This window comes from Pithys albifrons, chromosome 7, assembly GCF_047495875.1.
Source record: "Pithys albifrons albifrons isolate INPA30051 chromosome 7, PitAlb_v1, whole genome shotgun sequence".
Classification (NCBI taxonomy): domain Eukaryota; kingdom Metazoa; phylum Chordata; class Aves; order Passeriformes; family Thamnophilidae; genus Pithys; species Pithys albifrons.
The window spans coordinates 50,128,039-50,143,259 of NC_092464.1; the positions used below are offsets into that span (position 1 = coordinate 50,128,039).

Consider the following 15,221-nt stretch of genomic DNA (forward strand, 5'->3'; position numbering starts at 1 on the left):
CTACATGGAAACCTCCGGCCTCACAGTGCAAAGCCATGGCATACTGATAGGTGCTGGTGCTGGAGCCTGGAATATTTGAACAATGATTATCTCAGAACCTGGTTGAATGGGAGGTGCAGCAGCTCCTCTGTTATAGCAATTTGCAGCTGACTTTGTGCAGACACTGATTGCTGGTACCTTTAATTCTTCTGGCTATGAAGTTGAGTCCTTTCCTCTTGGTAAGCTCTGCTCCAAGAGTAACCTCCAGGAGAGACACAGAACAAAGACAAACAGCTGGAGGAAGCTTCAGGGATAAAGTGGTCAGAATGAGGCATGGACATCATATGTCACTTGTGTTACAAAACATGCAGTTGCACTTCCTCAGTGAAAGACTTTGTTTAAAAAAACCCAAAATCAACAACATCAACCAACCAAACAAAAAACCTGAAAGAGAAAAGTTGGAAATGTTAATGTTAAATATTTATTTTTTTAAAAGACAACCTATGAGAAGGACTGTGATGCGGAAATGAACTCCAGCTCAGCCAGACCCAATACAGACCTCAACACCTTTGAAGGTTGTTCCAAACCAAAGTTGTTTCTCTGCATTATGATAAAGGAAAAAAGAAAATCATACTTTTAAAATTTATTATTTTCTTTCGCAGAGTATCTGTCTTCCCTATAAGTAACAGGAAGGCTGTGACAAAGGCCAAGTGACAGTAGCTGCTTGGTACCAGGGCAGCTTGAGCTGTTCCTGAGACAGGGCACAGAAGAGGGAGAAGAGGCTTCTCTGATTATTAAAACTGAGTTGCTGAACAGTTAAAGGGAGGCATTATGGTGAAGTCTGTGCAGAAAAGAGGTTGAAATGCTCCTTTCCTTGCATGCAGAATGGGCAAACAAGAATAAGTCTCTTGTGGCCTACTGTCCATGCAAACCTGCCAGTGTTGGTAGATGAAAAAGCAGTAAGATGCAGGGTGTTTTCATTCAGAGCTACCACAGCAGCTGTGAATCCATCCTGCTGGGTGGCACATGCAATAGTCATCTCTACAGGATTCCTGTGATTAAAAGAGCAAGCAGGTCTGTCTGCATCTGCTTGTCTTTCTGTCATCATGCAGCTGAAGTGCTTGTATTTTTTGAAAATAAATGAATTTCCAAGGCCTCAATTTAAATATGCAGGTGTATTTGTTTGAATTTATGGAAATAGGAAGGTAAAGAAACTATGCAGCAATGGTATACAAGTTTAGGAGAGGTATAAATGACCAAAAGTATAAGACAGCAAAGACCTGGGATTTAAAGAAGATCTGAATAGAAAAGTTACTTGAAAAGACATCATTTACATTTAATTGCCTTCCTTGTTTCACTCTTTTGTCCCCTTGGCTTTTTGAATTTCATGGGGAAACATTAGAAGTGACATGTAGGGAAAGGGGAATGGGAAAAATTAGGTGTTAGTAAATAGCTATAAGTCTCCTGCAAGGGAAACAAGGAACAAGGTGTGGGCTTCCTGGAATACACTTCCTTGAGTGTTATCTGGGTGTGCTCTGGGTCACCCCTGGCCTTGGATGATGCCTGATGTCCCTTCCTGTCTGGGAAGGGAGGAAGAACAGGCATCAGTGGAACTTCCTCAGGAGTACCACTCACAGGCATAGGGCTAAATTTGAATCCCCTCAGGATTGCAGAATGAAATAGAAGGGCAAAGGAAATAATGTATAATTGGACCCTATTGAAAACAATAGGATTGTTGCCTTGTAAAAACAAATATTTTGTTAATAAAACTTCCAGAGCTCCATGTTTTCAAGTTCCTTTAAAGTGAATTCTGCAAGAAGCTGGTAACCAAGACAGAGCTCACAGCATGTTTCTGTTCTGCAGAGTGTGACTTGTCTGTACATAGGAAAGTATCTGATGGAAACTTGAGTGGACAAAGTGATGAGGTGCATACAACTTAAAAATTATAATGGGATGCTGGAAAAAATTATGCAAACCACAGAAAACAGTGAGTTCATCTCTTGAAAAACAAAATTCAGAAATGCCTATTTTCTTTCCCAGTCATCTCTTTGTCTGATATAAACTCCACTGAAATCAGAGGCAGTGGGTCTTCTTTTCTTTTTGGCTTTTGGAATAGACCTAGTGAGAGAAAATGTAGGCAGAGCCTGCTGCTGGAAATATAGGTTTGACTTAGTGGTAACTATCTCAGCCATGCTTCCCAGTATCTGAAAGTATTCTACATGTGTTCCATCCTAATGATTGTTGGTTTTTTCATCAGGAAAATAGCAATAATTAATACGAATACACCAGGTTGCTGCTGGGGAAATAGTTGATTCATGTCCTTTTAATTTATTCCTGTTACAAAAGTCCTGTGAATTGTTGTCAAAGTACTAAGTGTTGTCTCAGTGTGAAAAGTGCAGTGATTTCTTTCCTCATAGTTACTACCACAGCTGATGGCCAGATATGTGTGTGCGATAAAATACAGGAATTGCATTTTATAAACTATGTCCCAGAATGCAAAACCCCAAAGTGTTTGTATTTAGTTCTTGCTGGAGAACATGCCATGACAATGTGAAAAATCCTTTTGATCTGCAAAAAGAGTGTTATTAAACAATATTTGAAGGGCTACACAAATTATTTCACATAGGGCTTGTGAATGTTTCTTTGATGCCTCTGGTGGCCTTGTCTGACACCTGTGATGTTGTAGCCAACTATGAACACGGGAAAATATACAAATATTTTAAAATCTGTCTTGGGAAGGAATGAGTCAAGATATGAAATGCCCAGATGTGAATATATTTGAACTTTCAAGGAGTTAAGGTCTGGATGCCCACAGTGTGTCACTGTGCTTTTTCTTAGTGAGCTGACAACCCAGACAGGTACACCCATGGTACGTGTCAAGCAGTGTCTGGATGTGTCAGTGATGAGTTTGTGGTATTGAAGGAGGTATTTCTGAATCTGGATACACTTACAATATATTTTGATTGCATGTTCAGACCAACATGGGGTGACACTGGAGTGATAAAACTGAACAGGTTCTCTGTCACCCTCTTGAAGTTTTTTGTTTTTCCTATTATGATAGAATACAGAAAAATAGGCTCAAGCCTGATCTGAGCTCTCAGCAGTAATACCTCTCTTCCCTATGAATAGAGCTGGCTTATTGATGTGCAGAAAGCTGCAAATTAGTGGGATCAAAATTCAGAAGCAGTAGTGCTAAAGGTGGGTGTGACTTTTGTGGTAGAAAAGATGCTCCTTTTCTAGGTGATGGAAAGTAAATTATGCTTTCTCTGACTCCCACACAGCCCCTTTGTTTTCAGCAGCGTTCCCACCTTGCAAGCCTGTTCTTAAGTGCAAATGAAAGCAGAATTTTCTCTTTATTGTTCCCGCACCTCAGAGGTATTTCTGCTATCACAGAACTGAATGTAAATTCATGAGTAAGGTTGATGTTTAGATTTGACTGCAGTGCAACAGTAGAATTCATGCAGCCCTGCCTATCTTCACTAAATGTCAGCTTTGTGTTGTAGTTTTCACTGAAGTGAAATCTACTGAATTGAGAAGACCTGTGGGAGAAAATAAACTGATGACAGAAGTTTTCAATGATAGGCTTGGGAACAATAGATATGCATGTTTACAGAATACATCTCTTTCAGTCTCCTAAGAGAATTTTTTTTTCTCTCAGAACTTGTGTAGAATGGAGATCTTTTCAGTCTGGTGGATTCGACTGAAAATGAAAACTTCACTTTTTATTGTGCTGTGAAAAAGATGAAAACCATCTTCTGGTTTATAGCCCACAGTATTACCTGCTGGTTCAAAATAGTGAGGCTTTCACATCTATTCCACACCTCTGCTAACGCTGTGACAGTCTTGATCTGGTCAAATGAAAGCCACTACTATGAACAATGATACTGATTTCTCCTTTTCCTCACTCCACTTTTCCTGTTTCTCAAGTGTGCTTTCTAGAGACTGCATGAAAGGGAGAGAGATTTGCTGAAGTTTCTTCTTACTCCAAAACAATATTGAAAATTCTGTTAGCAGTCACTTACTATAAAGTTATCTCCTGAAGTAATTGTAGAAATATTTAAGATTTTGTAGAAATTCTCTTGAGGCTTAGGAAGATACATTCTTTTTCTTACGGCCAGTTTAACAAAAGTCTCTGTAGCTTTGGTCTCATCTTCTTTACTGGAATATTTGAGGGCTACTGTTTCTTCTTTGCTGTTGAATTAGCAAAGGGCCCTTCGTCTGGCCATGGTGAATATGTTTTTGCATAGACTTAAAGCAGTATTGTGAGCTTGTGTTATTTCAAGGATCCGCTATAATCATTGTGGAATTTTTGACCCAAATGCAAGCCTTTTACAGCCATATTTTTTTTCCCCACAATCAACCAGTTTTAGACTCTGTAAGCACAGGATTAGTGTCCTACAATATAAGGTATTGATAGAGCAGCAAAAGTAGTCTTCCTTGCAATTCTCTTCCTACCACAATAAAGTGTGTACTAGAATGAAAGAGGTAATAAATGTGATTATTTACTACCTGCAGGTATTTTTACAGTGCTGATTCCATTAATATGAAGTCAGATGTTGTGATAGTCATCTGTATATTTGTGAGTCTGTGCTATGTTTAGTTTATTGATGGACTGAAGAGTGACTTCTGTATATGAGTAATGCATGATTAGAAAGGCAAAAGGTAGGATTGTTCAGCTTGGAAAAGAGAAAGCTTTGGAATGACTTAATTGTGGCCTTTCAGTACCTGAAGGGAGCCTAGAAGAAGATGGAACAAGACTATTTATAAGAGCATGTAGTGACAGGACAAGGGAGGACAGTTTCAAACTTAAAGAAAGTAGGTTTAGATTAGATATTAGGAAGAAATTATTTACTGTTAGGGTGCTGAGGCATTGAAACTTGAAGGTTGCTCAGAGAAGCTGTTCAAGGCCAGGTTGGATGGGGTTCTGAGCAACTCCATCAAGTGCAAGGTGTCCCTGTTCATAGCACAGGGGGTGGAACTAGATGACCTTTAAGGTCCCTTTCAAACTAAGTCATTCTATCATTCTGTAATTCTATGGATGTAGAAATGACAGGAGAGATTGGGAGCTTATGTTTATAAATAGTGATAGCATCTGACTGTTGATTCAGTTGCAGTAGAAACTCTTTGGGAAGAGTGCTAAGCACTCCATGAGGGGTCAAAGTAAGGTGGAAGAAGGAACTGCTTTATCCAAATCTTTTTGCGAGTTGACTTAAGTAAAACTGGATGAAAACCTTCTTGTAAAGAAACACTTTGGATTCTTCCTCCAGACTTTGAGGGGTTTTGCCTATTTATTTATACTAATGTACAGTCTTTAAAATATTTTTCCTGGAAAAGTGTATTGAACTGTGTTTCTTATTGATGGGTATTAATTTAGTTTTTATGTAAATAAGTTCTTGTTTTTATTCTGAATATTCATTTTAGGTGAATATTGTTATACAACTGCATGTTAATGCTGGTATAATTTAACTATGATTGTTGGGACATCACAGCAGGTTATTTTTATCAATGGAATTGGTGCTGATTTGCATTTGGTAACACTTGGGCAAGTTTATTTCATGAAGCATAAAAGCGTGGCTAAAACAGGTGTCTTAAAGGCTGGGATGGTATTCAACCTGAGCCTTACATGCCAGGTTAGATTTCATAAATCAGACAATCAAGAGAATAAGTTCTTTGTGAACTGGTGTCCTTTGGACATGGATCCAAATGCTGCTGAGACCTTTCCCTCATTTATGCACACACCTCCTTGGTCCTGGACAACTCCCAGGCAGCAGCTGGCTCAGTTGTACCAGGAATATTGCTAATAACACAGGTTTGGCATCCTCTGTGCTTTCTGTCCAACACATTGCTGTGCTGTTCTACCTGCACCTTTGCTGTGCATGGGTGAATTCCAGATGAAAGAGCATATGACACCATCTGATGTCATTGGAAGGCACTGCCAGCTGAAAACAAACCTATGCAATCTGGAACAGAAAAATGTTTATTTTTTAGGGGATTAAATGACGTCTGTTGTGCTGGGCTCTGTAAATGTGAAATCTAAGCTGCCCAAACACAGATGCTGGGTGGACTTCTCTTGTTGCAACAACCTGAATAATGGCACAAAGTTGAGACCTGTGACCTGAAGCCTCCAGTGACCAGGGAGTGCCACCTGCCACCAAAGTGGAGAAACTACTCTAAAGCAAATAATGGCATAATTAAAAGGCCCTTAGCATGCTCTAATAATTCACTTGATACTCCAAGTTAAGCATCAGTGCATATTAGGAATTTGCCTGGTCTCTGCTGTGATAGAGTTACCTAGGACCCCAGAAGAGACCAGTCTGGCAGGCAATCTCTCAGTCTATGTGCGCCAAGCTGTTGTCTCTGAGTTAAACACAAAGCTTGCCTGCTTGACCTCTACATATTGGCTATAGCAGTATTTTTTGGCACAGTTCTTGATGTCACTGGATCAAACTGTTTGGATACCAGCTGATGCCTTAAGAGAGACTGCAGAATACAGAACTCCAGTCAACTTAGTATATGGTAAGATAAAAAGGGTAGGTCCTTTAATGTCCAGGTCTGGGGCCTTCAGGGATATGTGATGACGCACCTGTGTGTCCAAACCCTGCCTTCATGGTTTTTATAATAATGTCCATCCAGTCCCTGTTCACCCATCCCTCAGTTCTGCCCCGTCCTGCCTCCTGGCACACCCCATCAGGAATTGAGTCTAGGGGAGACTGGGACCCTTTCTTCATCATTCTTTTCTTACTTGCAGCACTCAGGGGTACTTGGAGTCCCTCCAGTGTTCTGAGCTTGGAGTTGTCTGCCCATGTTTATGCCTTGTGGTGCAGGTTTTGAGGTGATTTTCAGCCTTCTGCCTTGAAATAGCTAATGGAAGCTTGAGGGGTTGAATATGGGATAAGGGTTAGTATGCATAAACATTGAAGGTAAGCTACTAGAAATAGTAGTGCACTAAAATCTGCTTTTCACTACAATTACTATTACTTATAAAATCTATAAAAATGGAAAATCAAAAATCAAAAAAAAACCCTGAGGCATCACAGCCCCCTGGAGGATGCTGCTGCCTCTCCTTCCCTATGCCATCACCTAAAGCAGAGCCAGTTTTGTCTCTGAAACTATGAACTGCTCTGAACCTACATAACTCTGCGCAATCACTTCGATGTCTGCACACAGTGTCCTAGGAGAGCTTATTTGGTTGGGGTTTGTGCTACAGGTTCCTGTGATGGACTTAAGCTAAGGAAGGGCATCTTGTAGGACTTGAAACAACTCAGGACCCTTTCTCCAGCCAACCTGGCGAGTTTTTCAGGCTGATATGCAGGCACTCAGTGTCATAAGGGCACCGTCTGCTGGTTAAAGGGAGCAAAATGAGGCAGTGATTTATTAAAAGTCCCTCTGTTCACTAGAATGAGTGCCATAGCCATCTTATTTAGCAGGTGATGAGATTGAAGAGCAAGTAAGAAAGCTTCAGTGAGACTGGATATGGGTCTTAAATAAAGCCAATCTTAAAATGACAACCTTAAGCCTTTACAGAAGAATTAAATTTCATTGAAGTATTTTCTGACTTCAAAAAGTCCATTACAGTTTAGTTGACATTTTCTTACTGTGAGTCTCAGTTCTGGTCATAGTTTGCATCCCTTTATGGGATTTCATTGCTTGGTTTGTCTTATCTCTAGAAAACAGCATTTTTAAAGAAAGCAAAAAATTGGCACGGTTTCTGTGTGAACTTGCAATATGCTCATCAATGCATATTATGTTCCTTATAATTAGTGTAGCTCTAAGAAAAAAAAAAGGTGATGGGTGGATGGTAATTCCTCTCCTAAAAAACTCTCTTTTTCAGCTGTAGTTTAATATTGTGAGAATGCCAAAGAGCTGTTTATGCTCTTGACTAACTGCATATCAGCTGGGTCACAGAAATGTTGACCTATACCAGTATGAATCTGAGGCAGAAAAAAAAGCAGGATTTGTACAGAATTGTTTTTATCTATATGCAGTTCCAAATGTCAGAGGATTCCTTTGCACTAGTCCTTAATTTTCTTTCAATTTGCTATTAAATCATCCTCTGGGCTTCCATAATTACTGGGGCATTTCATTTATATAGGTGGATTAACTTTTTTCTTACTGTACTCACTAGTACAGCTGGTGTTACTGTGAACAGTCTTCTCTCCTACAGATGCACAAAAAATTGTATTATCATTAATCTTAATATAACAGATAAATTTAATGCTTTTTATTTCTCTGTATTTTCTCCTTTCAGTTGCAAATGAAACAGGTGACAAACATCCACAACCACTTTCACGATTTGCCCGTAAGTAGCTTTTTCATTTTTAACTGGTTGATTTCTAGATCTGCTGCAGAAATAAACATATTTAATAAGTCTTTTAATCTCATATTGCGTCTGCCCTATTGTTACATTTCATTTGCAGCACTAAACTGATGAACCATAGTCCTTAATTGGAAAAATCACTTGCAGAAATTCAGTCTTACTGAACAGTTGAGGCAAGTTTAAATAAATGGAAGGCTTTGTTGCCTTCCTGTTATTTCAAGCATAAAAATTTTAAGTGACCCAAACCAGCTGAAGTTTACTATAGTGTTTACAAAGAGATTTGTGTCAAATAGTAAAAATAGGATATGAAAAATAAACTTTACTGGTATCTTCTTCACTCTGCTTCACACAAGAAGATTAGGGACTAAAGAAATGGCTTGGGATTTGAAATAACTGACCAATTTTGAACAAAAAGGTGGGATGCGTCTGGTAACATAGCACCAGCTGACCATGACTGTGACCATATGAATTACTAGAAACACATGATAAAATATTTAGAAATGAGGATAAAGATAGGACATCCTGTTCCCAATACAAGTTTCATGATGATTCGTGATCACTTAGCAGGGAAAAATCCCCTTCTCATGATTAAAAGGAGTGAGACATTTGCCATCATTGTGGGCAGTGCAGATCAAAATATCAAAATAATTTACTTCTGTCTGTATGTATGTATGGCCAGACTTCACGAACAAAGATTTGGGAAGGGCTCTCCCCACGTGCCCTTCCAGCCTGTGCAGTGGATTTTTTAGGTGAGGCACAGCATGTCCAGAACTGGCCCCACCGTTTAAGTCCTGAGGTCCATCTGCCACGGCCAAGTGAGCTTGGACAGTGACAGTGAAGTCCTTGAGACTGTCACAGTCCCCGGTACTGACCGGGGCTGACCCTGCTGAGCATCTGGGATCTGACGGGATGGGATGGCAGGGAGGCTTTAACTGCCAGGAGATGGTCCCCACTGAGACTCGAACTCAGGACCTTGGGATTCAGAGTACAGAGTGCTCTCCATTACACTACAGGACCATTCCTAATTTACTTCTATGGTGCACTATTTCACATGGTTACAGGACGGTATTCTGAGCTTGCCATACCTCACAGAGTGCAGCTATGAGATCTGTTGAATCTTACAAGGTGATGGCCCACACTGAACACAACTCAGAGAGAACTGTACTGGAACTACTCATTCCTGATATAGGATTTTCCTGTAGAGAGGAAAACTTAAATGGACTTTATTAATCAGTCCTGATTGATTCAGCATTGAAAATATACTAGCTACACAGCTGGAAGATGCTGCCCAAGTACTCTTTTTTCCTGAATAAACTGCTTCCAGCCAAGACAGGGTTAATTTTTTACAGAAGCCAGGAGAGGGCATGGCCAGGACCCAGTGGTTATTCTGTACCACCTCAGGTCATTCCTTGGAGTGGGGAAACGGGAATCTCTTTCCAGAAGGAAGGGCTGTCTTTCAGGTTGGGATGGCATGGTTGCAGTCAGCTTCTGAGCTCTTCACTGAGCATTTTTGCATGTGAATCACTGTCTCTTTTGTACACTCTTGTTATTAATTTTGTTGCTGGTACTGTCCATTTTCTTGTCTCCATGCTGTTTCCAGTAAATTGGTCGTATCTCAACCCATTATCTTCCCCTTGCATGCCTCCCATTCTCCTCTCCAGCCACCTGCAGTGGGTAAGGGGTGGAGGGGGGAGCAAGCGGCAGCTGGTTTTAGTGGGAACATGGAAATTGGAGAATACCATTCCCAAGCCATGACACAAAGACTTCACGCTGCAATATTGCCTGACAAGTAGGTCAAGCGTAATGTCATGACATTTGAAACTGAGCTGGCATTTGAGTTCTGATTCTGATACTCGTAAGAACTTGATTGTTGGTGAATGTGTGTAGGGTGAAGGTCTGAGATCCAGGAAAAACTGGATTCTGTTCGTGCTTTAATCTTGGCTCTCAACAAGGCAGCCAAGCCTTAATTGCAGAGTTAGGGGTGCCTAACATAACATGAAAAAGAAGAGAGGAGCAGGTGGCTATATTCTGAATAAAAGCACAAGATGCCTACCTATAAGACCTCATTGTGTGACCCAGTGCTGTACAAGATCGTGCAGAGGTGAAATCATGGCCTCAGGCTATTTGACAGTAACACAAATGTAATGCAGACACGTACACTTAGAAATAGTCACAGAGGCATAATATACGAACAAATGGAGATAATGCAAAGTCTAAACTGGACCTTCACTATTTGGAATTAAATTTAGTGATCTGAGAGTCAGGTTCACGTTCTGTAATCAATTTTTTTTTTATGGGAAGCATTAGAATGACCTTAGTGTTTGTGTTTATTTCTGCTTTGAGCCCTTTTTTTCGGGTTTTCAGGGTTAATCCCAAACTGTGGTCATGCAAAGATAAAATGATAGCAGATCACCTTTGGTTTCCAGGCTGCTGACAGACTGGGCAATAGGCCTATGAATTTATTTTCCTTCTCGCTCTGTTTTTTCAGGGTCTAAATCACAAAACTGCTTGTTGAACACTATTGTCAGTGGCCTGACCAGCAACCTGAAGGAAAAGCCAAAGCCAACCATCATCAATGACCCTAGAACTCCTGAAGAAATCTTGGCAGATGAACTACCACCAGTGGACAGTCCTGAAGCACTGGTGAAAACATCTTTCAGGTCTGATTGATATGAGCTTACTTTGTTTATCCTTGAGAGGATATCTTTTTAAGATTACATGTGCAGTGTGGGTTTGGTGGCAGAAATTGATGCTGAAGGATTCTGCAATACTGTGTATTTTTGTACTGAATAAGAGTGTAAAAAGAAGTCCATAAATAATAATGGCTGGACTTGTCTTTCAGTTCTCAGACTTCATTAGCCTTCCTAAAAGATTATGGACTAGACAGAAAGTCTAGTCAAAATGGTCAACAAAGACAGCTCATTATAAAGATGTCTTTGAAGGTTGGTATTGTTACATTTGAAAGTGATTTAGTAAAGAATAATTGCACTTTAGGTCAGATGATATGCAAGGGGGAGTTAAAGCTTTTGCTATTGATGTAATGTCTTGAGAACTGTCTAGAATTAATACATTAAAGAGAAGAATTCTGGCCAGTGGCCTGCAAAGAAGTGATTATTGATGTTGTAAAATGTGTAATATGTCCATTGCTGGCTTTTCCACTTTTTTATTTAATCATGTGGATGCAATAGTTGTCAGATGTTTCTTGGAGACACATTTCCTGAAATTTTTTCTCACAAAATGAGGTAAAATAGAGAAACCATACAATGGATCTTTGACTGAGATGTGAAAATTGGTGTGCCCAGCAAAAGCAAAATGAGGTGCAGAATTGATTTTTCAAAGTGTTTTTTTGATCTTTCTTTTTGGTTGTTGAAAAACTGTGGTCAGCTTTTCTTTTGTATTAAATACACGTGTTTAAAAAATGTTTTTGCTTTGGCTAAATTTCTCTCACTACAATGATTTTGATTTTACCTCAATTTGTCAAACTTGTTTCACTGTTCATATAATCATTATTTTGAAGATCATTAAGCAAGTCATTATATTAAGTAATAATTTCAGATACCTTGTTTGTATCAGTTGACATTTAAAAATATGTTACCATAAAGTAAGCTTGTCAGCCTATAGAAATACTCCTGTATATTTAATATTCACATTGAAATGATTCAGGACAAGAGTTTAAGAACCTGGATCCCCCTTTTATGACGGCCTGTGGTGTTTCATGGCTTTAAACACTTTATGTCTCTGATATTTAAAATCTATAGTTTCAAGAGTCTTTTTCAGCTTTTGCCTCCCATAACAACTTCTGGGTAACAGCATTCCTTCCATTGCTATCATCAAGATAATTTCAAATATTTTATATGACAAAATAATGTCACAGCATTTCATACAACATGATTTGACTCTTGGAAGAAGTGAGCTTATATAGAGCATAATAAGGACTGAAAGTTGGAAAATGTAATTTAGCAAAACAGTTTTGCTGATGCAGTTTAAAAGGCATTGGAGACATTACAAAACCTTTGGATTTCATCAGTATAGAAATTCCTGTACAATGCAGAGCTTTGGGGGGCTGTTTAGTTTTACAGAGAGAGGAAGCCCTATGTGTGCTTAAGAGCTTTGCAGAGGAGTGGAAGAGAGTACATTGCAATTGCTGTCTAAAGACAAAGAGCAAATAAAAGTGATGTAGTGCTTTTATTCAGTTTGTGAGCTTGATATTCCAGTGCTAATTGGGGCTTAGGAGACAGTAGCATATCTTTTATGATGAGTTGCATGTTTGATTCATCAGGATCTTCTGTGAGTCATGATCTTCCTGACAGAGTTTGACTCTTGTATCTGAGTGTAGTGATTTCCTGGTAGTCATGGGCTTTCCTTGTTTCTTATTTAGTAGGACATTAGAGGAAGATCTGGCCACCCTGGTGCCTTTTGGGGAATTGAATCGTGCTTTACAAGTTGTCCCATTTAGCATGTCTTAGGAATCTGGTGGCTTAACTTTGTGGTAGAAACAGGAGCAATGTTGGGCTTAGATGAACAAATTTCATGGAGAGAAGAAACAGGCCTTGTTTTTGAACATGACTGCAACAAACTGAAAAATGCAGTGATTCCCTTACTGCAACTGGTTCACTTGCCATTAGAGCACAAATATCCCTTTCATGCATAGTTAAACGAAAATGTCTCTCCAGTGTTAAATGAGTCACACTTCTTTGTGATTGCCTATATTTTATGTGACTACACATAAGCAGCATGAAATCCCAGTTGCCACCTTTTGTATTAGATCTTGTTTCCTACTGTGCAGTACTTGCTGTTCTGTAGCTCGGAAAATTAGGAAGAGATCAGTATTTGATTTTGTCAGGATCTAGATATGAGCTTGAAACACATTTAAACATAAAAGGAGGAATGTGGTTATTTCAATCATTTCAGTTATACTTTTCCTGCAGTATTAATCCAGGTTTAAGATGTAAAGCAAAAACCAAATGAAACCCCCTCTTTACATCCCAAATAAGTAGAGTGCATGATCTTTTCTTAATTAAAAACTGTTCTGATTATCTTGATTTTCTTATATAATTATTTTACTATCTCTTTTCTGAAGATTCCAAGAACAAGGACAAGATTTGTCTAAACAAGTTTGAATACCTTTGTGAAGACAGAATGGAAAGAGTTTGTAGTATATACTTGTTTGCAGTATTGCACTTATAAGTAATTTTGTGTCAACTAGTTATAGTATTGCAGTGCTTAAAATACAGATTTAAAAATCCATTCTCACTGGCATTTAGTCTATTCTATTTGTCTGTTAAAATAATGGAGGTCCCAGTTTGAATTACACTTGAAAATACAGTGGAATTGTGGCATAATATCCCCTTTTGACAATGGAAAAATATAATTGGAGCTACAGAAGTGATTAGCTTCTTAGTTCACACTTAATGGAACAAATCTGATACATTCACTGTTTTCTTTGCACAAATGTGCACAACTACAGGATCTGTGATCACTACACAGATGTGTCCAAGATGTCATGATTGCTCCTAGACTTTTTTGGTTTTGATGCATAGGAGAGATACAGTGTTACTTTGAGTCTGGAGACCTAGAACACTGCATTGAGGTATATAACTGTGGTGTGCAGCCTCCCATCTTGGTCCAGGGCCTGTGTGACATGTAAGTTGGTCTGGAGTCTTGAAGCAGTTTAGCTGTCTCAATTTAGTACCTGGAACCTTGGGGTTGGAATGTTTCCAAAGTGATAAACCAGGGTAGCAGGTAGAGTCTGTGTTGCATGCCAGACAAACCTTAATGGAGGCCTGTGTAGCTGTGCTGTCCCAGGAAGTGATGCATATCATCTGTTACCAAGGCCATAAGTCCTGGGAACCAGAAGGGCAGATCCAGTTTCTTCAAGGTCAGACTGTTCAGTTCAAGGCTTGCATGGGTTCTTAACTTGTTTCACTGTTCAGAATATTTCCAGCTTTCAACTTGAGACTGGTAGCACCCCTGCTTACCTTAAGAGTTGCTTTTCCTGTGCCAGCTGCAATGTTTATCTTTCCTTATCAGCTTCTGTTCTGCTTTTTAAGTCACACTTGAACACAGTCTTTCTGTATTTCTGGTTCGTTTGTGGGTGTTGTAAGCTCTTGCTCTTGCCAGCTACTGGCCACTTGGTAGACCAAGTGACATAGAGGTGATATAACCAGCACAGAGATGATACTTCGGGGCTCCAGATGTGAAAACTTCAGTCATAACACCACATGCTTGGGAGTCAGCCCACAAGCCTCAGACATGTGGGTCTCTACATCGTGCATGCAACATGACCAGCAAACAGGGAGTTGGGAGCCACCATGCAGAAAGCATGACCTTGTTGTCATTACTGAAACTTGGTGGGATGAATCCCGTGACTGGGAGTGCTACTATTGATGGCTACAGGATGTTCAGAATGCACTGGAGAGGAAGGAGGGGCATCAAGAGATGGATATGATGGAAAGAGTTGTCTCTGATGAATAGCCATGAGCTGGTCAAAACCATGTCCATGCTTACATTGAAACTCTTTGTTACAGTGCCTGCTTTCCCAAACCACTAAAACCGAGGCCTTCATAAAGTCCAAAGATATTAGATCTACCACATTTTTGTGATCGCAGGAAATGAGTCCAAGAAGGAAGATACCAGGTTCATCAGTCATGATCCAATGTGGAAAATAGATGTTGCTTTTTATTCACTTCCCTTTCCTTTCCTTATTCTTTCCTCTGAGCTGTGATGCCTGGCATGCTGCTGAGAGCAGACCAAAGAGCTTCTATTTTGTGTTTCCTGTACATTGTAGATACCTGCTATCAGATAAATTTTCATCTGATGATGATGTTCTGGGCTTCCTTGGTTTTAGAGCAGTATGGTCTTGCATTTTGGAGTGTGGTTTTGTATTTCGCTTCCACTTTCTGCTTCCAGTTCCACTCATGTCCAA

The 15,221-nt window shown here is 39.6% G+C and overlaps 1 protein-coding gene across 2 annotated transcripts in view; it reads left to right on the forward strand.

Moving 5' to 3' along the window:
- PDE1C (phosphodiesterase 1C) overlaps window positions 1-15,221 on the forward strand; it is a 158,005-nt gene that overhangs the window by 7,135 nt on the left and 135,649 nt on the right. For both annotated transcript variants that reach the window (XM_071561535.1, XM_071561536.1), the window contains exons 2-3: window positions 8,228-8,278; window positions 10,785-10,956. In XM_071561535.1, coding sequence (XP_071417636.1) covers window positions 8,228-8,278; window positions 10,785-10,956 — 223 coding nt within the window. The remainder of the gene's footprint in view (window positions 1-8,227; window positions 8,279-10,784; window positions 10,957-15,221) is intronic.